General features: G+C 39.0%; 1 protein-coding gene and 1 pseudogene across 6 annotated transcripts in view; one reads left to right on the plus strand and one right to left on the minus strand.

The window, feature by feature from the left end:
• The window catches only part of PCCA (propionyl-CoA carboxylase subunit alpha), a 369,338-nt gene that overhangs the window by 269,524 nt on the left and 74,323 nt on the right, over positions 1-25,491 (plus strand). For all 6 annotated transcript variants that reach the window (XM_067016618.1, XM_067016615.1, XM_067016616.1 and 3 more), the window contains 2 exons: positions 2,182-2,280; positions 24,020-24,073. In XM_067016618.1, the coding sequence (XP_066872719.1) occupies positions 2,182-2,280; positions 24,020-24,073 (153 nt within the window). The remainder of the gene's footprint in view (positions 1-2,181; positions 2,281-24,019; positions 24,074-25,491) is intronic.
• Positions 22,639-23,902, minus strand: LOC131743519 (large ribosomal subunit protein uL29m pseudogene; annotated as a pseudogene).

Below are 25,491 nucleotides of genomic sequence, written 5' to 3' on the forward strand. Positions count from 1 at the left end.
TGTTTTGACATTCATGAAAATGGTTTATTTCAGGGCGTAACAACTTGGTTCTTCCTCTAACGTGATTTGAGTAGATTAGATTCTTTCCTCAGTTCCCCTTCATGTGCCCCAAAGATAGCAATTACAGTTTCATTGTCAGCCCTGTTGATTGGAAATTAATATCAAATAGCAAATTTTAAATGATTATCATTCGAAATCTTTCTTTATAACCTCTTTTTTAACAAATAAAACTTTTATAATTGATTATTGAGCTTTTTTAAACTTTTAAATTTAGAAACATTTTAAAGCAATATTTCAGTTTTAGAAGATCTTTATAGCATTTAATATTTGTAAAACTCAACCTGCTAAGAGCTGCTTTTGGAAATCTTTCATTGCATAAGGAGATGCTTAATTTGGGGGGCAAGGGCTAAATAGGATCATTTAAAATGTATCAGTGCTGCTTTAATCAAAACTATAGCCTTGGGCTTCCCTGGTGGCGCAGTGGTTGAGAATCCGCCTGCCGATGCAGGGGATACGGGTTCGTGCCCCGGTCCAGGAAGATCCCACATGCCGCGGAGCGGCTGGGCCCGTGAGCCATGGCCGCTGAGCCTGCGCGTCCGGAGCCTGTGCCCCGCAACAGGAGAGGCCACAACAGTGAGAGGCCCGCGTAACACACACACACACACACACACACCAAAAAAAAAAAAAAAAAAAACTATAGTCTTTTCTGCTTCTCAGATCTTTATCATGTAGTATTTTAATAGAAAGTAATCTATGAGATAGTATGATTATCTGACCTTATTTTTAAAACTAGTTTAAAGGTAAGACAGTAAAATTACTAGAGACAGGGGAAGAGAGAAAATATTTAGGACCTACCATGACAAGCATATTGGTAGAGACTTTCATATGTTAACTTATTTAATCTTTAGAGCACCCCCCTCTCAGATAGCTATTTTTACTGTGTTATGGTTTGGAAAGTGAAGCTCAGAGAGGTTAAATACTCCAACTTAGTAAACAACTTTCACTTGATAAAGCAGCATGTCAAGTGAGACCCAAGTCAGCGTGATTCCAAAGCCATTGTTTTTTCTTCCCTGTAACTGGATTGTACTGTGGGTACAGAGAAGCCACTAAACCCAGAAACGCAAGCCAGTGTGTGATATATGTCCTACTGATACTTCAGTACATAGCCAATAACATATCTTTGGGGAAATATAATATACATAAATACCTATCCAAACATACACATCTAAAGAGATAGGTACACACGTATTCTTCTAAACAGTGTTATGTCTGTGTGTCTTTGATTTTAGTGAGTGAGTATCTTTCAAGAGAATTGATAGTGAAAGAATTGTTAGGGATCATGTATCTTGGCTGTGCTACAGGTTTATTTTGAAACTTCAGCAAATTTAAATATCTCTTTGTTAGGTTGTTTACTGTAGACTTAAAGTAGTGTTATTTTCGCTTACCTCTCATATTGAAGAGTTAGCAAATGAGTGAATGAAAAGGAAGAAGTAAGGAATGGTACTTTTAAGTTAGCTTTGAGGGTTTTTTTCTTTCAATTACTTTTATTTATTTGGATAATAAAATTTTTCTGTTAAGAATATCTGTTTTAAAAGATTATGAGCCTTTGGGGGTAACGTCATGAATGATGACTGGGTGAAATCAGTCATTTATGATGGACAAAAATAGGACAGAAGTTTGCAAAGTTCAAACAGACTTTTGATATTCAACGCCAAAGACTTTTCCCTAATTAAAGCTTCTGTTTAATTAAGATAACAATGCATAGTCCTTCATTAAAATTAACACAGAAAAAGTTCTTTGTCGGTCCTTGGAGAGGATATTATGTGCAAGCCCTGTTGTGTGGGTCGCAAAATGTCACTGGCATTTATATGCATTACTCGTCTAATTGCAGTAAATGTAGCTCGCCAGATAGGGTTAGACTTAGAAGGCTGCTTGTTACTTACTGGAAATCACTTGAAACCTCAGTACCCAGAGGCAGCTGTGCCCAGGTCCTCACCTCTCCCCAGAGATGGCTGAGAAGACTCTCGTTGGACCCTGTCTTTCATGGCGAGAGCAGTAAACATGACAGGTTGTTTGGGGAGCCATCTGTTTAAAATGGCTGCTGCTTTGTATGCAGCAGTGAACTTGAGATCACTTTTCTGTCTTTCTTCATGGTAACAGTCTTATTTGGTGTCACAACAGGTGGAAGTTGATGAGTCGAAACTAAATGTGACCAGCACATGGAACCTGGCTTCACCCTTATTGTCTGTCAACGTTGATGGCACTCGGAGGATGATACAGGTAAATGTTCTGGTGAGGTACTTAGAGGGCTCTATCAAGTCCAAAATCCTTACCAATACCTGCGTGGTTAATACTTACAGGTAGAGTATGGAAAACCTACATTTTATCCACCTCATACATTTTATAGTTGAAAACACTTCTTCTTATTTTAGAGGCTCTTGAGTTAAGTCCTATTCTGAGGAATCAATGTGTTCCTTCTTCAGGAAGTCTGGGAAGGTTATGCATTATACTTTGTTACAAAGCATCCTGCATGCTTTTCTAAAAATATCGGAAGATTATCAGTTTTCTTTGCCATTGTGGGTTTTTAGTTGTAAAATATGACTGACTTTGTTACCTTTCTTTCCTCTGTAATTGAAATTGTGTGGTATTAAATCAGCAGAAGCAGAGCTGTTCGGGTTGACTTGCCATAGCACATCGATGCCTTTTTAAATTAATTAATTAATTTATTTATTTATTTTGGGGCTGTGTTGGATCTTCGTTGCTGCATGTGGACTTTCTCTAGTTGCGGCACATGGGCTTCTCATTGTGGTGGCTTCTCTTGTTCTGGAGTACAGGCTCTAGGCGTGCGGGCTTCAGTAGTTGTGGCACACGGGCTCAGCAGTTGTGGCTCGCGGGCTCTAGAGCACAGGCTCAGTAGCTGTGGCGCACGGGCTTTGTTGCTCCGCGGCATGTGGGATCTTCCTGGACCAGGGCTTGAACCTGTATCCCCTGCATTGGCAGGCGGATTTCTTAACAACTGTGCCACCAGGGAAGTCCCTCAATGCCTTTTAAAAATTAAGTAATCTTAATTTGCTAACCTTTCTTTTCCCCCCAATATAAAATCTGTTGTATTGAGGAGGTACCTTGAAATCCAGAGTTGATTGAATGTTCTTATTAGTAAGCAGTGTCCTTCATTTGAAAGTAGAAAATCATGAAAAGAGGTTCTGCCAAAATTCCTTTACTTCACCACATAGTTGAGGTCCAGGAAAAGCAAAACAAAACAGCACAGAACATGTGGCTATCACATGCAGATAAAAATCCTAAACTCTCCATAGCATTAAATGCTCATTCTTTTTTCTTTTCTATGAAAATCTTTTCACATTCCCTTAAGTTGATTTTACATAGGAAACTGATTTTTTAAGCCTAGAGAAATCAAGAAAATCACATTTAAAGATTACTGTACACCAGGTTCATATATACTTCTGTTAGAAACCGTGGTACAGAGGATTCCAGAATCTCAATAAATATTAATGACTAAACTAATTTTCAGGGTTCAATTAGTATATTACCTTTATGGTCACAAGAAGCATTGAACTCTCAGTAATGAACCCTTTATTTTGACTTTGGTTTTGTGAGTTGCTCCAGTATATTTTCTCTCTCTCATATTTTCTTTCAGGTTCTAAGTATGAGGTTAAACACTTGGAGACCCTTGGAAAAATTTCACTGCATAATTTCATATCACTGAGATCCAGTTATTCTGTCTTCAGAAAACATGGTTTTGTTACACTTGTTTATGTTAATAGAATATACTCCTCCCTGGATGTACTGTGGCTGACATTCATGTGTTTTGGTCTGGGGCACACAGTAGGACCTCTTGGTAGTGAGGAGAGAGAGATAACAAAGTTCTTCTTTCCAAATCTTTGTATCATGTTTTTTTCAGTGTTCTTAATGACTGTGCAGATGGGTGTCTTAATAGCACTTTTACATGTAAAGTTTCTAGGTAAATTAACACTGGGTATGTATTTGGAATAATCCCCAGAAATATTTTCACTAGCATAGGAATAATGCTCAGTAAATCCCCTTTCATTCTTGTAAGTGCTTTGCTTAAAATAGAAGTATTATTGTGAAACAAATGGCCCTCAAGGCAGACCCCGTGACTCTTTGGAGGAGGTCATTGCTTCCAATTAAGTGCCCCGTCATTGGAAAAAAGTAAACTCAGAGAGATGAATGGTATACTGGGGGGAAAAAAAAAAAGAAAAAGTCACTTCCGTAGTGAAAGATGAGGAAAATTTTTCCTCATCAGTACAGAAGAGTTTTACTTACTTTCTGTAGGCATTAGCACTCAGTGTTGACTCTCTTTATCTCCAAAATAGAATGTGGTCCCTGTGAAATTAATAATAATTATAATAATAATAAATAGTGCTTAATGTGTATCAGGTACAGTTCTAAGCATAGTACATATATTAACTCATTTCATCTTCACGACAACTATATGAAGCAGGTGCTATTATTTATACTTTTGTAAACGAGGCTCAGAGGATAGTAGGTGCCTTGCTCAGGGTCACATAACTAATGGGCGATAGAGCCAAGATTGAAATCCAAGCAGCCTTGCTGCTCTAGGGTCTGTCAGCCACTACACTATGCTAAGGCAGGCTAAGTAGTTTCCCTGTGATTACAAAACCAGAGAGAAGCGGAGCAGGAGTTTGAACCCTGGCACTGTGACCCCAGGGTGTGTGCTTCTAACCACCGTGCTGTACAGTACTTTTCAGTTTTCCCGTAGAGTTCTTCTCATTTACCTCTCATTTGTGCTGTAAACCAGTGCTGCTCAGACTTTATTTAGTTTGTTAAAACTCAGATTGTTGGACCCACCTGCAGAGTTTACTCTGATTTCGTAGGTCTGGGCTAGGCATGCATTTCTAAGTTCCTAGGTAGTGCTGATGCTGTAGGGGCCACAGTTTGAGAACCACTGCTTTAACCTTTTGTAATCAGAAGATAAGCTGGGAGTGATGAGCAAAGTGACTGAAGTAGGAGCCAAGTCGTTTGAAGACTTGTCAGTTACATAGTATAGATTCTGCTTTATTCTTAGGCCAGTGGGGCCCATGGAAGAGTTATAACTAAGGAAGTGATGGTGTGAACAGAATTGGAGTTGAGAAAGAGCTTTTTTCAGTTCCGTTGTGGAGAATGGATCGAAGAAGAGTGAGATTGGAGGCAAAGAGAGAGGCATTAGGAGGTATCAGAAAAATGGGAAATCATTCTGCCGGGAAAATATTAGCAACAGTCAGGATGAAGAGAGCACTGTGTGAGGAAGGGGTCTGCAAGAACCACAGGACAGAAAGACCTGGTGGCCTCACAGTGATCTTTGTTGATTTCTCTTGCACCTGCCCGGAAGCATGGATAGATCTTCAATGTTTGTTCCCAACTCCTTTTGTCTCTGTGCTGACTTCCTGGGCTGCATTGCCCAAGAGTTTCAGCTCATTACCTCCAAGCAAATAGCTATGAAAATGTGTTTGTTTGTATTTCTCTTGCCCTTGTTTATGGTAAATTCAGAGAAGAACTATGGGATGGATATTACCACAGGTGTTTTTCAAAAGCGATTTTACAGTAATAACTGCTGTTCTTTTTTCCTTGGATTTCTGTATATACATTTAAACTTTTTATTATTGAAACAGTTTATATACACAAAGTAACATGTATTAGTCTTATAAGAGGTAGAAAATAACTCAATGAGTCTGTTTACCCACCATCCAGATTAAATAAGGAAACCTTACCAGTGCTATTGACTTTCCTCTGTGCGTCCCCTGAGTAAATCCTCCTTCCTCCTGCCCCTAGAGGTAACCACCATCCCGATTTTTAAACTTAGCACTTCCTTTTCCTTATGGATATTTACATATAGAGTAAACCTGTAAACAGTGTATTATTTAGTTACTCGTGTTCTTGAACTTGATATAAATGGGACCGTACTCTCTATGCTTCTCTAAGTTGCTTTTACCTCCAGTGTTATGTTTGTGAGTTTGGTCTATGTTAATGAATGTAGTTTAGTTTATCTCCATGCTATATGTTATTAAATCATGTTAATATACCACAATTTGTTTACTCTTTTTCCCCTAGGTAGACATTTGTATTATTTATTTTGTTATCACAAACAATGCTTCTGTGAACATTTTTCTACTCCGTGTTTCCTCTTGAAATAAGTGTTTCTTCAAGGAATATGCCAGTAGCATGGCTGGATTTAGGGAATGTGCACCCTCACCCCTACACGGTGTTGCTGAATGGTTTTCCCTGTGTGGTTGTACCAATTTACGTGCTACCAGCAGTGATGAAGACGGTGACCGTAGCAGTATGGACACCAAGCTGACTTTATTGTACGCATGCTTTGCCGCACACTGACTCTTCTGAGCACTTCTGTGCATTAATTTATTTAATCCTCACAGCAAGTCAGTAAAGTATGTGCTAGTATTATTTCTTATTTTGTAGTTGGAGAAACTGAGGCTTCCACAGGCTAAATTGCTTGCCCGAGGCATTCTGCTAGTAAATGGAAGAGCCAGAATTTGAAGCCAGGAATCTGTGCCCTTAATAGTTTTTCTTCATGTCCTATGAACCCTTGGTATCCAAATGACTTAAGTTTTTCCTGACTGGTGGGTTTAAATAATCTCTCTCAGTGGTTTTAATGTATACTATATTTCCCTGATTAGTAATGACAGTGAGCATTTTCAAAATATATTTATTGACAGTCCTGTTTTCTCTTCTGCAAAATACCTGTTCATGGCTTTTGCCCGATTTTTTTATTGGATTGTTTGTCTTTTTCTTACTGGTTCATAAATGTTCTTCATATTGTGTGTCCTGACCCTCTGTCAGTTATATGTGTTACAAACAACTTCTCCCAGTTTGTAGCTTGTATTTTTCCCTTTTTAAGTTATATGAGTGAAGGTTTTTTTTGTTTGTTTTTGGTTTGTTTGTTTGTTTGTTTGTTTTGCGGTACGCGGGCCTCTCACTGTTGTGGCCTCTCCCGTTGCGGAGCACAGGCTCCGGACACGCAGTCTCAGTGGCCATGGCTCACGGGCCCAGCCACTCCGCGGCACGTGGGATCCTCCCGGACCGGGGCACGAACCCGCGTCCCCTGCATCGGCAGGCGGGCTCTCAACCACTGCACCACCAGAGAAGCCCACGAGTGAAGCTTTAAATCTGAGATTTCATAAGAGAATTTTCAGTCTTTTCCTTTATGGTTTGTGTATTTTGTATTTGTTTAAACAATCCTCTTCTACTCTCAAGCTCAAAGATACCTGGCTCTGTTTTCTTTTAAACCTTTTATGTTGTGCTTTTTCATGTTTAAACCCTTAATCCTTCTGGGATTGAATATTGCGTATGGTGTGAGTTAAGAAAGATCCAGATTTAGTTTTTAAAATATGGATAACCAGTCGTGCCAGCACTACTTATAACCCTGCTTTTCTTTCCATAACTAGTTTGCCACCTTCTCACCTTTCCAACCCCAAAATTCTGTAAAAGGCTTATTGTTTCTGTGAAATATTTCTCAATTAGTTGTAAACAAAAAGGTGACTTTTTCCTTAATACGAAGTTCTGGTCACTATATTTGCTTTCATGAGCTCTCTGTTGATTACTTTCATTTGTCATTTATCTCTGGGGAATCCCTAGCCACTTAAAAGAGGGTGTGTGTGTGTGTGTGTGTGTGTGTGTGTGTGTGTGTGTGTGTGTGTTTTGCAGGCTTAGGGTCTCAGATGATATTTGAGATACACCTTAGAAAAACATGTTCATGAAACGGGGGAGGGGGGTAGATTGGGAATCATTCAAATAGGGAAGTAGTGTGAGCTAAGCGTGGAAAACAGATTGGAGGGCCAAGTTATGAATGGGAGGTTAAGGAGCCTGTGCTTTTCAATCACTAGTGGAGAAGTCATTGAAACTCTTTGTTGAGGAAAGTAATGTCCATCAAAACGCTGTTGAGCCAAGGGAAAAAAAATGCTGTTGTGGGAGGTTAGGGTGTCTTTATAATAAAAGAGGGGTTAAGGAATTGAAAGGGGAAGTGGGAGAGGAGTTCATTTAGAAGATATTTCCTATTACTTCACTCATGAGGTAATAGACCCTAAACTGGGGTGCTGGCAATGTACAGAAATGAGGGGGTCGGGTTTGGGAGAAGTTCCTGATTAAACTTGACACAGTTTGTTGAATTCTCTATGCGTGCAGTGGGGCACCACGGCGACCTCAGCATTCTGTCTCCAGCGAACACTGGTGCTCTGCTTTGACCATTAAAACAGTTTTTTCTAATAGGTTTTTATGGCTTCCCCATCGTTGTTCGGTGGTTATCCTCTAAAAAGCAAGGCTTTGAAAGTGAGCCCTGCATTCTGTGCTTTTACATACCAAGCCCCCCTTCATCTACCAATTTCTAAAAGCAGGAACAAAGGATAGAAATTCAGAGTTCTATGCCAATCTGGGATTAAATCTGCTGCACTTTAATTAGATTTTTCTTCCTTCAACACTATTTTGAAACCTTAACAGGATTTTTAAAATTGTGGTAAAATGTACATAAATTTTAAAATATGAAATTTACCATTTTAACCAATTTTAGGTGTAAGTTCAGTGGCATTAAGTACTTTCACACAGTTGTGCAACCATCACCCCTGTCCATCTCTAGAACTTCTTTGTCATCCCAAACTGAAACTCTGTTCCCATTTAACACTAACTCCCTAGTCCCCCCTCCCCACAGTGCTTGGCAACTGTCCCTATGAATTTGACTACTCTAGGTACCTCATGTAAGTGGATTCATATAGTATTTATACGTTTGTGACTGGCTTATTTCACTTAGTGTAATATCTTTAAGGTTTATCTGTGCTGTGGCATGTGTCAAAATTTCTTTCCTTTTATTTATCCATTCATCTGTTGATGGATATTTGGGTTGTTTCTACCTTTTGGCTGTTGTGACTAATGTTGCTATGAACATGGGTGTGCAAATACCTCTTCTAGTCCCTGCTTTTAGTTCTTTGGGGTGTATACACACAAGTGGGATTGCTGGATCATATAGTAATTCTAGTTTAATTTTTTGAAGAACCTCCATTTTGTTTTTCACAGCAGCTGCACCATTTTACATTCCTACCAGCAACACACAAGGATTCTAATTTCTCCACGTTTTCACCAGCACTTGATATTTTCTGGTTACTGCTCTCGTTTTTGTAATAGCTAACCTAATGGATGTGACGTGGTATCTCATTGTGGAACAGGATTTTTTTGGATAGTTATTGAGAAAGCATTCAGGGTACTTCCCAATACTTGCCATTTCTTTATCAGTTTTACTCTGTAAAACTGATAAATGGAGCTTTTTTAGTGCCAATAGAAGCGACTTTCTTACAACTGTTCTTTCAAACTCATTCTCTCAACTTATTCTTTTTTTTGCCGGGGTGGGGGGAGTATAATTGCTTTACAATTCTTTCCTCCCCTGCATAAACTCATGTACAATTCTCACAGTTTGTAAACTTGCTACCAGGTAGTAAGCAAGTCGTAGCCTATTTGGCAGAGAGTGTGTTTAAAAGTCTAGTTCATTGTAATGTCAAGACTGGTAAAACCTCTCCTGGTAAAAACTGGTAAAATTTCTCAGACATGAGAAATGTTTATAGGGAAGTGTGTATAGGGAAGATGAGAGAGTTGCTTTCTTCTTTCTTGCTTTACATCCTCTTCCACTTCCCAGCTGCTCTCCGGGGTCTCTCCAGAGTTGCAGTGTGGTGTAAGAATGAGTGGCACGCGGCCGGAGGAGCTAGGTTGACCAGGGCAGATACCACCTGGTATTCATTCTCTTGGGGAGTGACAGACGTCCCAAGCTGGCTGGTGTCTTCTAGGACATTTTTGTGGGTTTGGGAGAATTCCTCACCTGTAGAACCCTTAATGCCTCCTCTGTCTTCCTGATTCCTATTCCTCTTGATAGGCAGGGTGTCTCATAATGACCCAGCCTGGGTCTCTTTTCCATGCTCCACATCTGGGCCACAAGAAATAGTTATAAATCCTTGCCTCACCAAAATCTTCTTTCTCTGCCACCAAAAGCATTGCTTATCTTCGCTAGGTGTCCCTCACAATTCAGGAGATATAGAAAATCAGATCATTCTCATGAATTCCTTTCACTTGGCGTAAAGTGTTCAACCTTGATTTCTTAGCTTAAGAATTCCACCTCCTCTAATTAGGTGGGTTTTTTGTTTGTTTTTTTTGTTTGTTTGTTTTGCGGTAGGCGGGCCTCTCACTGCTGTGGCCTCTCCCGTTGCGGAGCACAGGCTCCGGACGCGCAGGCTCAGCGGCCATGGCTCACGGGCCCAGCCGCTCCGCGGCATGTGGGATCTTCCTGGACCGGGGCACGAACCCGCGTCCCCTGCATCGGCAGGCGCGCTCTCAACCACTGCGCCACCACGGAAGCCCTCCTCTAATTAGTTTTTAATGTCTTTCATATTCTCTTGCTGGTCTCATAGTTTCTTAGCATGTCCTAGTAGGTGGCTTGGTCTAGCATCTTACTTAAGGATATGTGGGTATTTAGTTCCGATTTAGTTTTATTGCTGAATCCCTGTGACTACATGGAAAGTAGCACTGAAAACCTTTATCTGATTAGACAATGAAATTACTTGGGGAGGAAGCATTACCTTTGTTTTAGTAATTAGCTCCCTGTTTATCCAATCAGAATACATTTGTCTGTTCACTTTCCCGGTTTTCATTGGTAAGCATCATGAGCTTAATATTATCCATTAATTTCTTTAAAAATAAATTGTATTTTGGCAAGTACATTATTTGGATAATGAATTTTACAAATTACTAAAATTCTTTTAATTGGTCTAAATTACCTGTTTCAGTTTTTATTTGACCTTGAATTTCCACTGACTTGCTGAGTTCCCGGCCCATGTGGAAGCTCAGTAACTGGATAAATGGCTGAGTGGGTGGATGAATGGATAGTCATCTTGCATTTTTGTAAAATCTCAGAAACAAGTCTGCCTTATCTATACCTTCATTTTAAGATTTAGATTTTGTTTCTTCTAAGCCGTCGTCAAATTAAGCTATGTTCATCAGATAGCCTTCCTAGCCATTTTATCAGTTCTCTTTAATTCCTGATTTTCCAACATTCTCAATAATCCATGCTCTACTAGGTAACATGGCTGGTTGATCTCTGCAGATACAGAGTCACTGCAGCTCCTTTGAGAGCAAAGAGAGACAAGAGGGCTCCCAAGGACCTGCCCACAAGAAGTCTCTTGCTTGTGTAGCACGACTCTTTCCAGTCAAGCCCGCGGCTTTCCTGTTTGCCTTCATTTGTTGTGGGAGCTCCTGAGCTGCTGAAGGCTAACAGTACCACGTATTGATAGGTATTGGTAGGTATTGAAAAGGGTCCACCTCCGGCTGTTCCTCATTTCCGCCTTTGCAAGGTGTGTGCACACCTTGTTTGCTCTCTCTTTCCCCAGTGGCACTGATTATTCACGGTTCAGTTGAGTCTGCTTCATACCAGCTCTTACTCCAGTATATGTGCGAGCTGCTTTATGTCTTTTTCTCTTCAAGAAAATCATGCTCTTGGACACAAATTCTAGTCATTATTAATAACTTTTAAGTATAGAGCTAGTGATGTATTTATCTGACTGGGGGAAGAGGTCATATATTTTGAAATGAAATAATTTATAATAAAGAACTGGGGATATAAACCTTGAAAACTCTTGAAGATACTAAAAGGCCTTCTTTAGAATTTCTTAAAGTTTTTAATCTATTTCTTCATCTAATAATGAAACCATTTTCCCTCTAATACTATCATTCAAGGAAAATAAAATGATAGTATTTTATATTTTTTAATTTTTTTATTGTTGGTTATATACCAGCACATTCCTACTATCTTCATAGCATATGTAGAGTCCCTCAGTAATGGCACTTATTAAATATGTGTTAATGGTATAATATGAGAAACTAACAATCTTTTCTCATTCTTTGTGGAAAGATATATTCTAATTTCCAAATTACCAATTTAAAAAGTCATGGAATGAGACAGATTGTCCAATAGAAATCTAATATGAGCCATATTTGCAGTTTAAGTTTCTTAGTAGCCTCGTTAAGAAAGTAAGCACAAGTGAAATTCATTTTTCTAATCCGGTTTATTTAACCCACTGTATCCAAAATGTTAGCATTTCTACATGAAACACAAATTATTAGTGGGATACCGGAAATGAAACATACTCCTGATGCGTATATGACAATAATAGCATAAGTAATGGAACGATTAAAGTGGAATGTACTAAAACAATGAAGTTGTGTTTAAAAGGGAAAATATACTACTTCTGTATTTAAAATTAAATAAAATTATAAATTTAGTTTCTCAGTTGCACTAGTCACATTTCAAGTTCTTAATGGCCATGTGTGGCTAGTTAGATGGGTCACAAACAGAACCTTTGGTAAGTCAGACAGTGTTTACAGAAGAAAAAACACGTTTTTGTAAAGGGCTCCCCCCATGTGTCAGCAACAGTTTTGGTTTTTATCATTTAAAATTAGAAATAGATGAATTAAATTCATTTTAAAACAGAAGGTGAATTTCTCATCTAGGTGACAGCCTTTTAAAATTTTAATTTAGAAGCTTAACAAAAATTAGAACTATTTTTAAATAGTGGAATGATTTCCTATCTGGAGCATGTAACTAAAGTGTTGAAACAAAACAAAAGGTTTTGCTGTTCTATGTGTGTTAAGCTCACTGCTTTCTTAACACTGCTTTCTTCACACATCCAAGCACCTTCTGACTATGGAACATGCTGGATGAATAGAACTTTTTTATTATTCCTGTGAGTGTGTTCTCCTGTGAAGTAAATTTTTTTTAACCTTGAAGAGACTCTTTAATTTTACTCTGAACAACTCCAATAGTTTTCGGTTTCTTACAATGTACTTTGTCTGCTGGGATTTAATATACCGTTTCTCGTTAGTGTTTTACATGCTGGATTTTCATTTTGCATAGTCACGTTGCTTGAACGTTTGCAAGCAGAGCAGACTAACTGCTATTGGCCTGTTTCTTTGTGTGGCATGATTTCTTCTCTCCACCTGCTCACAGCGGGTTGTCCACAGGCCTGAAGAGTAGCTAAATACTTTTGAAAATATCTTGAGATCCTGCTAAGGTCTAACAATTTCCGCATTTGTGTGATGTGAAGCTATTCGTGGTGTACCTTTGAAGGCTTTTTCCTTTTTATTTCTCATATTCTTCCTGAAATATTTTCAAGAGAAGATAAATTTATTATAAATAACAGTACAAAGCTGATTGCAGCACTATCACATTCTGCATTGAATAGGTCATTGATATTCAACTAAGTGGAACTAATTTTCTGTGTTAAAGCAGACAAATTTGGAATAGTGTCACATGAATCTCATGTTATTTACTACAGAATACCAGATTAAATGGATTACTTGTGAATTGATTGCAGTGTTAAATAGATTATATAACGTGATAACTTAAAATGCTCAGTGGGCCTTTGTAAAATAGAATATTACACAAGCACATGAATGTAATAGAAGAGATGTTATGTTTGTGGAATGTGTATCTGTGATATATTTGCAAATGCTTGTCTGCACGGAATTTGAATAGATTTTTAAAATTTAACCTTGATTTTCTGTTTTTGAAGAAAATGAATGGATTTTCTCACCACTTCAGGAGAGAAGTTTAAAATGTTATTTTCTTTTTTCTGTTTTTCAGATTAAAATAACTCCCACAACTTCCTAGAACAAACTTTAGTTTTAATCCTAATAAATGTATGTGTATAGATGCTAAAATAAATATGTTAATAATATTTTAATTAGAAAATGAAATGAAGCGACTTACATTTTTGCTTATACTTTGCCAGTACCAAAAAAAAAAAAAGTGGATTTAGTAGTAATCATCTTATGTTTTCAGTCCCCAAATAAATGTATTCCATGTTTTTTCTATGTTTCTCCTCACCCCCCCCACCCCCTTAGCAGTAACTAGGTGTTTTGTCCTATATTCATGTGATTACTCTAAACTCATCAAATGTAATAGGAAACCATCTATTTAAGATGTATAGGATATATAAATATGTAACTTAGAAGAAGTAGAGGATGGTATTTTTTTCTAATGAAGTAGGAAATGAAAGAGTAATTATTAACCATCTCCTTTTCACATTCCTGAAAACATCAGTTACAGTTACACATCTTAGAAACAAACCCACCAGTAGAACAGAAATAACTCCTTTCACTATGCTTCAAAAAATTTAATCACTATTTAACAGCTGGGATGTATTTACAACTATAATTTAAAATATTAATTTTTATGCAAGTCTGCCTGCTTTTGTAGTGTAGTCTAGAAGCTTAGCCATTTTCTTGACTCTACAGAAAATGTCTTTCTGTATCCCCTCCCCACACACACATACTTTTTCTCCTCTACTCTCTGTTAACTAGAAAATTAGTTTTAGTAGCTGCCAGAAGAAGAGGATTTTGAATAGTATAAACACTGATTATGGAAAATAATACAAGCAGCTGCACTACAGTCCGATAAGACAAATCCCTTCGTAATGGCCTTTAAAACATATTATCAAGTTGGAAATTAGCGAGAGAAAAAAGAAAACTATTACTGTTTCTTCCCCATACTGTTCAGTGAGATTACTTTTAAAGGTGAAATTGCCTTTGATTTTATTATCTTAGGAAGATATTTTTGGAACATTTAAAAATTTTGTGAATGTTTTTGCCTTTTTTGAGTGAGCAATCTTGCTAATTTTGTATGAACTTGATTCTAACAAATGTTGAAATTATTTTGTTAACAAAGTCTTCCTAAGTACTTTTTTCCTTAAAGAAAGAAAAAAAGGAGTTTGTTTTGTAAATGTTGGAGCAGACTATCAGAATAAGAAAAGAAGGACGTTTTAATTTAGCTGTGAAGTGCCAATTAAAATAGAAAAGGGGGTAAAATATTTTAGGACAGAATATGTTTCATGAAAATGAAACTTTTAATTTTTATTTTATTTTGCTTTTTTCTGTTAGCTTATCAAGGGGCCCGTTTGTATTTGTTTTTGGCATACCTCAGATTCATTGTAGGCATTGAGTACTTTGTTCTTCGTGGATTCTAAAACTGAATTGTCTTAAGCCTAGACTTTGGGAAAAGTGTGTATTCTTGTTTCCTGTGTAGAAGTAAATTCCAGTTTTGAATGAAATTTTATTTCCCTGTTTTCTATTACATCAATCCTTATTGCTGAGATATGTCAGGTTTGGGTTCTTTCTTTCTTTCAGTGCACATCTACAGACTGTGGTAGCTGTGGTGGGGGAATATCTGATACTTATTATGTACGTAATTTTAACCTGCTTTAAATTGAATGCAAAGTTAAGGGTAACTTATTGGTACTTATATCTATGGTTTCCGTTTTAGCATTGTTACACTTTAATTGTATCTTTAACGTGAAAACAAAGTTTCTAAACCTGTTTCCATTTTACATATTGCAAAATCACTTCTGTTTGCCTGGGAATCAGTCCAACCCACGTAGGGTAAGGAAAAGGAACTGTTTTATTTTTTTAATGTCTCTTACATAGAAGGCAATTCTCATATGACCTAGGCAGTGTTCTAGACTCTGGAGATACAGCAATGACCAAGACTTATACTGCAGCAGGAGGATGTAGATACCAAACACGTGACCACATTAAAAAGATAATTTAACAGGATAATTCACAGAAGGCAATTAGGAGGAAGTAGCTTTAGGTAGGGTTAGGAAGTCGTCTCTGAATAGTTAACACTGAGTTGCAACCTGTGAGGAGTAGGAGGAAGCCGTGCAAAAATCTGGGGGAGGAAAGTCCCAAGTAGAAGGAATGGCACATGCAAAGGCCCTGAGACAGGAACACGTTTGGTTTGTATGGAAGCCAGGAGGAAGGCCAGTGTCTCCTTGAGTGGACACTCAGGGAGAGTGGACAGAGGCCAGGACCAGGTCATACAGGGGCTTCGTAGGCCAGCGAATTTGGTTTTTATTCGATTCCTATTGCGAAGCTTTTGAAGGGTTAGAGTAGAAGAATGGTATGATGTGATTTAAAATTACCGCTGTGAGGAGGGATGGACCATAGGGGACCAGTGGTGGAGACAGGAAAGTCGTTCGTATGATCGTTGGCAGTCACCCACACGAGAGGTGCTGATGATGGTTTAGAGGAGGAGCCGGCCAGACCCAGCCCACTGCCAGTCTTTGTACTGCTCACAAGTTGACCGGTTTTTTAAAGTTTGCAAGTATTACATTTTAAATGGTTGGAAAAATTACGAGAAGAAGAATGTTTCATGACACATGAAAACTATATGAGATTCAAATTTCAGGTCTGTAAGTGGAGTTTTACCAGAACACAGCCACATTTATTCATTTTCATCTCTCCGTGGCTGCTTTTGGAGTTGTTATTGTACATAGAAGCTTAATGCCCTGATTTGCTCCTATCACACAGCAGTTCAGTAGCTTAGGGGTTTGTTGAGATTTTTTTGACGCAGGACCAAGATTGAAATTTTTCTGAACAAAAAAGAACTGTCCTCAACCACTATTATGGAATGTCAAACATTGAATGGCTTTGAAAATTAGCTTGTGTCGCAGACTTGATAATGTTTCTTAACGAAGTCAACCGGAAATTGCAAGGCAAAACAGCATTTACATGCAAAGATGCATACTGTGGTAAAGTCATTTTGACAAATAATGTTTGAGTCACAACTAATGGCAAGCTGCTTTTTATACTTCCTAGGCTGTCAAAAGATTAAAGCAAGAAGTGGACTACAGTTCCAGCAGCATTTTTACAAAAGCAAAAGAAATGTCCATATTTCAAAATCGGTATAACTGTGCAATTGAGGATCTTCCACTCAACCTTCAACTGGAAGCGATTAAACTACAGTATGTTATGCTAAAGGCAAATATCAAGAGAAGAATCGAGCAAAATCTGGCCCTTTGGGGAAAAAAAATTGCCAACCCTTGGCTTAGACTAAGATGGTAGCAATGGAGATGGCTTAAAGTGAACTAATTTTGTTGCAGGAAGGGGACCCCTTCCAGGGCCCGAGAATGGGCTCTTGTCTAACACTCGGAAATGAATTGTCCGAGGAGACACACGCGCTGACAAAGCGAGAGACTTTATGGGGAAGGGGCGCCTGGGGGCGGAGAGCGGCAGGGTCAGGGAACCCAGGAGAACTGCTCTGCCACGTGGCTCGCGGTCTCGGGTTTTATGGCCATGGGGTTACAGCTTCCGGTTGTCTCTGGCCAGTCACTCTGACTCAGGGTTCTTCCTTGTGGCCCGAGCATCACTCAGCCGAGATGGATTCTGGCGAGGAGGATTCTGGGACGTTGCTGAGACATAGGGACTGGCGTCTCCTCTCTCCTTTTGACTTTTCCCGAGTTCTTCTGGTCGGTGGTAGCTTGTCAGTTCCACATCCCTTACCAGGACCTTCTGTTGTAAGATAACTCATGCAAGTGGTTACTATGGTGCCTGGCCAGGGCAGGTGGTTTTGGTCAGTGGTTCCCCTAACAACTTGACATATATTTTTGAGGGAAGGCAGAAAAGATTGGCAGGTGGATTAGATACTGGGTATGAAGGAAGTTAAAGAATTAAAGGTGAGTGAATGATGATAATATTTACTGAGATGGGAAGGCTAGGGGAGAAGCAGGTTTGGGGAGGCAGATCAAGAATTCTGTTTGGACTTGGTAGGTTTAATATGTGCATTAGATATCCAAGTGTTGATGTCCAGTTAATGGTTGACTATATGAGTCTTGAACTCAGAAGACGAGTGGGAGTTGAAAACATAAATTTGATAGTCATATTCATGTAGATTTTCTCTAAAAGCATGGGTCTGCCACATACAAAAGGTTAAAGTTGGACCCTTATCTTAAACTAGATACAAAAATTAACTTAAATTGGATTAAAGACCTAAACATAACACCTAAAACTATAAAACTTCTAAAAGAAAATGTAAGCAAAAAGCTTCATGACTTTGGACTTGACAGTGATTTCTTGGATATAACAACAAAATCATAGGCACAAAAGCAAACATAGACAAATTGGACTACATCAAACTTAAAAACTTTGTGTTTCAAAGGACACAACAGAGTGAAGAGGCATCCTGTGAAATGGTAGAAATATTTGGAAGTCATACATCTAATAAGGGGTTAATATCCAGAATATATAAAGAACTCTTGTACCTTAACAACAAAAAATTAGATAACCTGATTAAAAAGTGGACAAAGTCCTTGAATAGACATTTCTCCAATGATGATACACAAATGGGCAGCATGCATATGAAAAGATGCTTGACATCACTAAAGGAAAGAGAAGTGCAAGTCAAAACCACAGTGAGTTATCACCTCATACCCGTTAGGATGGGTACTATTAAAAAACCCAGAAAATAACAAGTGTTGGTGAGAATGTGGAAAAACTGGAACCTGTGTGCCCTTTTGGTAGAGTTACAAAATGGTGCACCTGCTATGGAAAACAGTATGGAGGGTCCTCAAAAAATCAAGAATAGTACTACCGTATGATCCAACAATCCCACTTCTAGATATTGCAATATATATCCAAAAGAATTAAAAGTAGGGTCTTGAAGAGATATTTGTGCAGCCATGTTCATTGCAGCATTATTCACAGGAGCCAAGCAACCAAAATATCCATCAATGGATGGATGAATAAACAAACTGTGGTACATACATAAAGTGAAATATTACTCAGCCGTAAAAAGGCAAGAAATCCTGTCACATGCTACAACATGGATTAACCTTGAGGACATTATGCTAAGTGAAATAAGCCAGTCCCCAAAAGACAAATACTGTATGAATCCACTTGTGTGAGGTATCTAAAGCACCTACTAAAGTAGTAGAATTAATAGAAATAGAAAGTAGAATGGTAGTGACTAGGGCCTTGGGGGAGGGGAAGGAGGGGAGTTTTTGTTCAATGGGTATGGAGTTTCAGATCTGCAAGATGAAAGTTCTGGAGATCTATTTCACAGCAATGTAAATACACTTAACAGTACTGAACGGTATACTTAAAATGGTTAGAGTGGTAAAGTTTGTTATTTTTTAACACAATAGAAGTTCCATCAATTGAAAATCGTAAGAGCCAAAGCAATTTTTAAAAAAGAAACACAAAGTTGGAGGATTTATACTATGGCGAGCTGCGTCTGACCAGCAGAATAACAGTCGCCACACGCTAGATTCTTCTCGTATCACACTTTATTGGAGTACAGCTTGGTTATGGAAAGATGGAAGGAAGACCCCGCAGCCTTAACGGCAGCTGCCTATATAAGATTCGGGGTACTGTGCAAGTCTCTGACTGGTTCATATCGAAAGCATAGCTACACGTCGCCTTCGGACTGGTTACTGCTCTAAAACCTTGTTAGCATATCTCAACGCATGCGCACTGGCTACAGGATGGATGACTCAGCTTTTTCTATCCTGCTTTGCGGCAACGCTTTGCCGCGCCCCACATTATACAACCTGATTTCAAGACTATGAGACAGCAGCATCAAGACAGTGTGGTATTGGTGGATAGACATGCAGATCAGCAGAACAGCATAGAGTCTAGAAATAAGATCCAGATAAGAATGGTCAATTGGATTTTGGCAAAAGCACCAAGGAATTCAGTAGAAAATTCTCTCAAAAAAATGGTGCTGGAAGAACTAAATCTCCATTTGGGGAAAAAAGGAACACATTTATTAGACAGCAGATCAGTGGTTGCCTCTAGGCAGGGACTGGGGTTGGCCTGCAAAAGGGTAGGAAGCATCTTTTGGAGGTGATGGAAATGTTCTGTATCTTGATTGTGGTGGTGGTTTTGTACAACCATCAAAAGTTACAGAATTCTATACTTTAAATAGAATGCTGGGGTTCTGGTACATAAATTAGACTTCCATGAAGTAAACTTTTTAAAAGTAAGTATCAGGGGGGATGGAGGGAGAAGCATGGATCTGGATGAGAGCACACAGAGGAAGAACATAGATGGAAAGAGAAGAGGGCTGAGGCCTGGGTCCTGGGGCGCTCCAGCAGTTAGAAATTGAGTGCAGAGGCAAAGCTGGCAAACGAGGCTAAGAAAGAGCTGCCAAGGAGGCGGGAGAAGAGCACAGAGCATGAGACATCCATGAAGCCTGTGAAAGAGGTGTTTGAGAAAGGGCACTGTCAACCGTCTATAGTGTAGGTGAATAAGATGACAGAGCTGACCAGTAGATATGGCAAGATGGAAGTTGTAGATGACCTTGACAAGAATGACTACAGAAAATTAGTGGGGACAAAAGCCAGATGGGTGTAGGTTTAAACGTGAATGAAAAGTGAAGAAGTGGAGACCGTGAAGATAGACAGCTTTTCAAGGTATCTTGCTTTGAAGGAGAAGAAATGGTCTAGCTTGAGAGAAATGTCTGTGGAAACTTTTTTTATGCTTTGTGTCTTGTTTATTGAAGAAACTGAGTCATTTGTCCTGTAGAGTTGTGTGTTGCCAGGATGTAGCTGATTGCATCCCAGTAGTGTAGTTCAACATGTGCTTTCTCCTCTGTTTCCTGTAAACTGACACTTGGAGCTTCAAGATGTACTCAGATTCAAGTGCCACTATCTTTGGCAAGACTGAACCATGAGTGGTATGGAGCGCCTCCCTAAGAGGCCATACTGTCTGGTCATCCTCTGTTGATGTTCAGGTTTAGGTCAATAAATTCATTAAGGTTTACAAAATGATGATAATCTAATTTTGCCATTCTTTCATCATTTATTACCTGGAACAATTCTTTAAAGAGAAACTCCACCTCAGCTACTTCTGAGGTTACCCAGGAGTATTTGCCTAGGAAAGATAAAATTAATGTTTGATCCTTTCGTTTTATTTACCAGTTCTCAAAGAGTGGGTTCCCTGTCATTCTTCAAAAGTGACTCATTTGGGATATTATTTTTGCTTTTGGTATCCATTTTGTTTGTTTCTTTCTTTCTTTTTGTGTTTTGGGGTTTTTTTTGGTTTTTTTTTTGTTTTTCTGTTGTTTGGTTTTTTTTGTTTGTTTTTGGTTTTTGTGGTTTTTTTGCTTTTTGTTGGTATCCATTTTGAACTCACCAGGTTTAAACATACTTGATATGTTTTATTCTATTGCAGTTAACATCCGTATTGATTGTCAAATTATCCCATCTTTGGCCAGAGCGAGTTTCTTCAAGTTGGTTCCTGAGTCTTTTTGACGTGACCACAGTCTGTTTTTTTTGCGGTACGCGGGCCTCTCACTGCTGTGGCCTCTCCCGTTGCGGAGCACAGGCTCCGGACGCGCAGGCTCAGCGGCCATGGCTCACGGTCCCAGCCGCTCTGTGGCACGCGGGATCCTCCTGGACCGGGGCACGAACCCGCGTCCCCCGCATCGGCAGGCGGACTCTCAACCGCCGCGCCATCAGGGAAGCCCCATTTATTTACTTTTTAAAAAATATTTATTTATTGGCTGCGCCAGGCCTTAACTGCAGCATGTGCAATCTTCGTTGCCATGTGCGGGATCTTTTTTTGTTGCAGCATGCAGGATCTAGTTCTCTGACCAGGGATCGAACCCACATCCCCTGCATTGGGAGTGCAGATTAACCCACTTAACCGCTGGACCACCAGGGAAGTCCCACTTTTCTTCATCATTTAGATTGCTTGAAATTTTTAGATTCTGTAAACTACACTGTGATGACATTTTCATAGCTTTATTTTTCTGCCCACTCATGACTTTTTTCCTTAAGATAAATTCTTAGAAGTGAAATTATTGGATAAAAATACTGACTTTGAATTTTCTACTCTAAACCACACCACCTTGAGTTTGCCAGTCACGTTACTCAGGTCACTTTGGGAGTATTTTCAGGTGGGGGTGAACGTTTTGGTATCGTTGTGCAATAAACTGCTTTTCTTCTTATTGATTTGATTTCCCTCAGTCAAGTAACCAGGGGTTCAGCCTGAACTCTAGAGGTTTAGTCTGGGTTGTGTGACTTTAGTGATCATAAAGATCAGAGTTAGTAAACCTCCACTTCTTTAAAAGGAATACAGTTAGGATACATCTAGAATTAGTTCATGGCATGCAGTTGAGTGGAGACTACTAATACTTTCTCCAGGGCTACGTCAGAGAACTTAAAAAAAAAATCATAGCTGCTTCTTTAGAACTGCTTGATTTCTCTGTGTAGTCTTTAAAGCCACTGAGCCCTCTCTAATTAGCACAGGAGAGGAAGAATTTTGAAGAACAGGCTAGGAATAACGAGAACAATTTTATAAGTGAGAATTATCTGAAAAAGGATAATTTAGTTCCAGTGTACTATTTAATCATCCATTTTTAGTAAAGTAAAATTCAAACAAGGAAGATATGCATAAATAATATTGTATTCACTTTGAACATAATTTATTTGCAAATAAATGCATAACAGAAGTTATTTCTTTTTTTACTACTCTCTGGACATAGAAGAATTGCATTGTTCGTACTGTTATTTTAAACAAATGCTAACTCATTTTTATAACAACTTTATTGAGATATAATTCACACATCATACAATTCACCCAAAGTGTACAATTCAGTGTTTTTTAGTCTCTTCACAGAGTTGTGCAGTCATCACCACAGTCAATTTTAGAACATTTTCATGCCCCCCAAAAGAAACCTCATACGAATTAGCAAGTGATTCCCCATATCCTCCCAACCGTCCTTTCCCCAATCAACCACCATTCAAATCCTTCCCTCCCCTCCCCTCCCCTCCCCAAGTCCTAACCACTGGACAACCAGGCAGTCCCCCCACAGATGTCTTTTATCCGGGCACCAGGTCTAGCATTTCCCTGAGCAATCTGAAGAAGGCTTAGGGCATCTTCTCTTTCCTGGACAACTTAAATGCATCCATGGGAACTTCGCTGCTGGTCCAGTGGTTAAGAATCCACCTTCCAGTGCAGGGGACTCGGGTTCGATCCCTGGTCGGGCAACTAAGATCCCACATGCTGCAACTAAGACCCGACGCAGCCAAATAAATAAATAAAATTAAAAAACAAAAATCAAAAAAATGTAACATGTATTTTTTTAAAAATGCAGGACTTCCCTGGTGGCGCAGTGGTTAAGAATCCACCTGCCAATGCAGGGGATGCGGGTTCGAGCCCTGGTCGGTCCGGGAAGATCCCACATGCCGCGGAGCGACTAAGCCCATGCTCCACAACTGCTGAGCCTGCGCTCTAGAGCCCGTGAGCCACAGCTACTGAGCCTGCGGGCCACAACTACTGAAGCCCATGCGCCTAGAGCCCAAGCTCCGCAATAAGAGAAGCCACCGCAATGGCAAGCCCGCGCACCACAACAAAGAGTCGTCCCCGCTCACTGCAACTAGAGAAAGCCGCACGCGGCAATGAAGACCCAGTGCAGTCAAAAGTAAATAAATAAACTAAAAGAAAAAAATTCATCCATGGAATCCACTACCTTTTCTAACTGTTCTGAACTTGGCATTGGCAGTCTCTCCCACCTGGCCTCCTGCTCTAGAGTTAGGAACATGTTTCTTTTTTTAGTAGGACACACCAGAGTTTATGTACACCATCGTTACTTCCATTCCTTAATTGCCAACAGGCCCACGAAGCTCCAACTTCTGATTTTTATTCCCCCTAACTCTGGGTCATCAGAACATTCTTCAGTCCTTTCTTTGACAAAGTGACATAAAGCAATCTATACTGGTAAAAAGATGTGATATATGATATATTCTTAGGCAACAGACTAAAATAATACCTGTAGCCTGTGCTAGCTGGGGCCTGAGGAGTTATTGACGACCTGGAAGTCTTCCAGGTGGCTGAGAGTTTTCCTGCAAAGAAGAGCCAAACTACAGCAGTCTACTTCCTGTCCCTATGGATCTGCCTCTTCTGGACATTTCATGTTAAATGGAATCATATAATATGTGCTCCTTTGTGACTGACTTCTACTGTAGCATGTATCAGAACTCCATTCCTTTTTATGGCCAAATAATATTCCATTGTATGAATATACCATATTTTGTTTATCCATTTATCAGTGGATGGATTTGGGTTATTCGGCTATTAGGAATAATGCTGCTATGAACATTCATGTACATGTTTTTGTATGGATGAAAATTCATTTTATACCTCTCTTTTTTTCCCGCAGTGTCTTTCTCGAGAAGCAGGTGGCAACATGAGCATTCAATTTCTTGGTACCGTGGTAAGTGTGAAAGAACTATTATATTGTATAGTCTCTTCATTTACAGAGAGAAAAGGTGATGGACTAGTAGTTACAGCCCATGTGTTTGAACTTGGCTTCATCATGGGTTTGTTTTGCTGTTAAATGAGATGTCTTTGTATAAGAAATGGGTTCTTTAATGCGTGGGAAAAGATTCCATGATAGAGTAATTTTAGCTATTTCTTATGAGAGACAAAATGTTTTTTAAAATTATCTGTAGTTTGTTGAGTCTTTTAAGTACTTTTTTCACTGGAGACTTTCTCCCCATTTTTAATAAAAATAAGAACATATTTTAAAAAGATGCTTTTGAAAATAGTGACCTTGGGAATTCCCTAGCGGTCCCGTGGTTAAGACTCTGTGCTCTCACCGCCGAGGGCCGGGGTGCCATCCCTCTTCAGGGAACTAAGATCCCACAAGATGCTCTGCATGGCCAAAAAACAGAGAAATCGTGACCTTGCTGTTCTGTTCTGTTTTTGTTTTGTTTTTGCTCAGTTTTCCTTCTAGCTTTTTTTATTAGGTGCTTTCGAGTCCACATTTCTAATGAAATTGAATCATAATTTCAAAATTATTTAACTCTACCCAGTGAAAATAGATCTAATTTATAGTTATTATTTTTTACTTATAGGTTTATAATGATCATATTAGTAGTATTAGTTGTAATTTTCAAAGTAATTTGTTGAAAAAGGTACCTTATTGTTTTAGTTAGCATTTCTCTGCTTATTGCTGTTGTATTTGAGTATTTCTCCATTTACTCACTAGCTAGGTATCATTTATAATCTGTAAAATGTCTGTTCATGTCCTTTGGGTACCTTGTTCAGGTTGTAAATTCACAGGGTGTTTCTGTTAGGTCCGTGTGTTGAGAATATCAGAGGACAGACCTGTGGCTTAGATCAAAAGAGTGATTTCGCAGCTATTGAGATAGGAAGGATATTAGTACTAATGGGCATTTACTGCGTGCTTTGTATATGTACAGAGGGGTAGTAAAGTCTACATATTAAAGTATATGTATAGGCACGTGCCTGACGTGATGTAAACTTTAAGTATTGCTCCTAAGACTTGTGGCTCTTCTTGTTTTTCTGATTAATAAGTACTACACATGCTTATTTTTTTAATTAGAAAATTTAAATATTATTTAAATGCATGTCATAAGAAATTGTATTAGGGTTCTCCAAAGAAACAGAACCAACACGATATGTGTGTGTATTATATTTTTATATATTACAGAGAGAGAGATTGAGTGAGTGAGTGAGTGAGTGATTTTAAGCAATTGGTTCATGTGATTGTGGATGCAAGTCCAAAACCCGCAGGGTAGACCAGGGAAGAGTTGCAGTTCAAGTCCAAAGTCAGTGTGCTTGAAGGATTCCCTCTTGCTTGGGAGGTCAGTCCTTTTTCTTCAGCTG

Source organism: Kogia breviceps, chromosome 16 (assembly GCF_026419965.1).
Source record: "Kogia breviceps isolate mKogBre1 chromosome 16, mKogBre1 haplotype 1, whole genome shotgun sequence".
NCBI classification, from domain to species: domain Eukaryota; kingdom Metazoa; phylum Chordata; class Mammalia; order Artiodactyla; family Physeteridae; genus Kogia; species Kogia breviceps.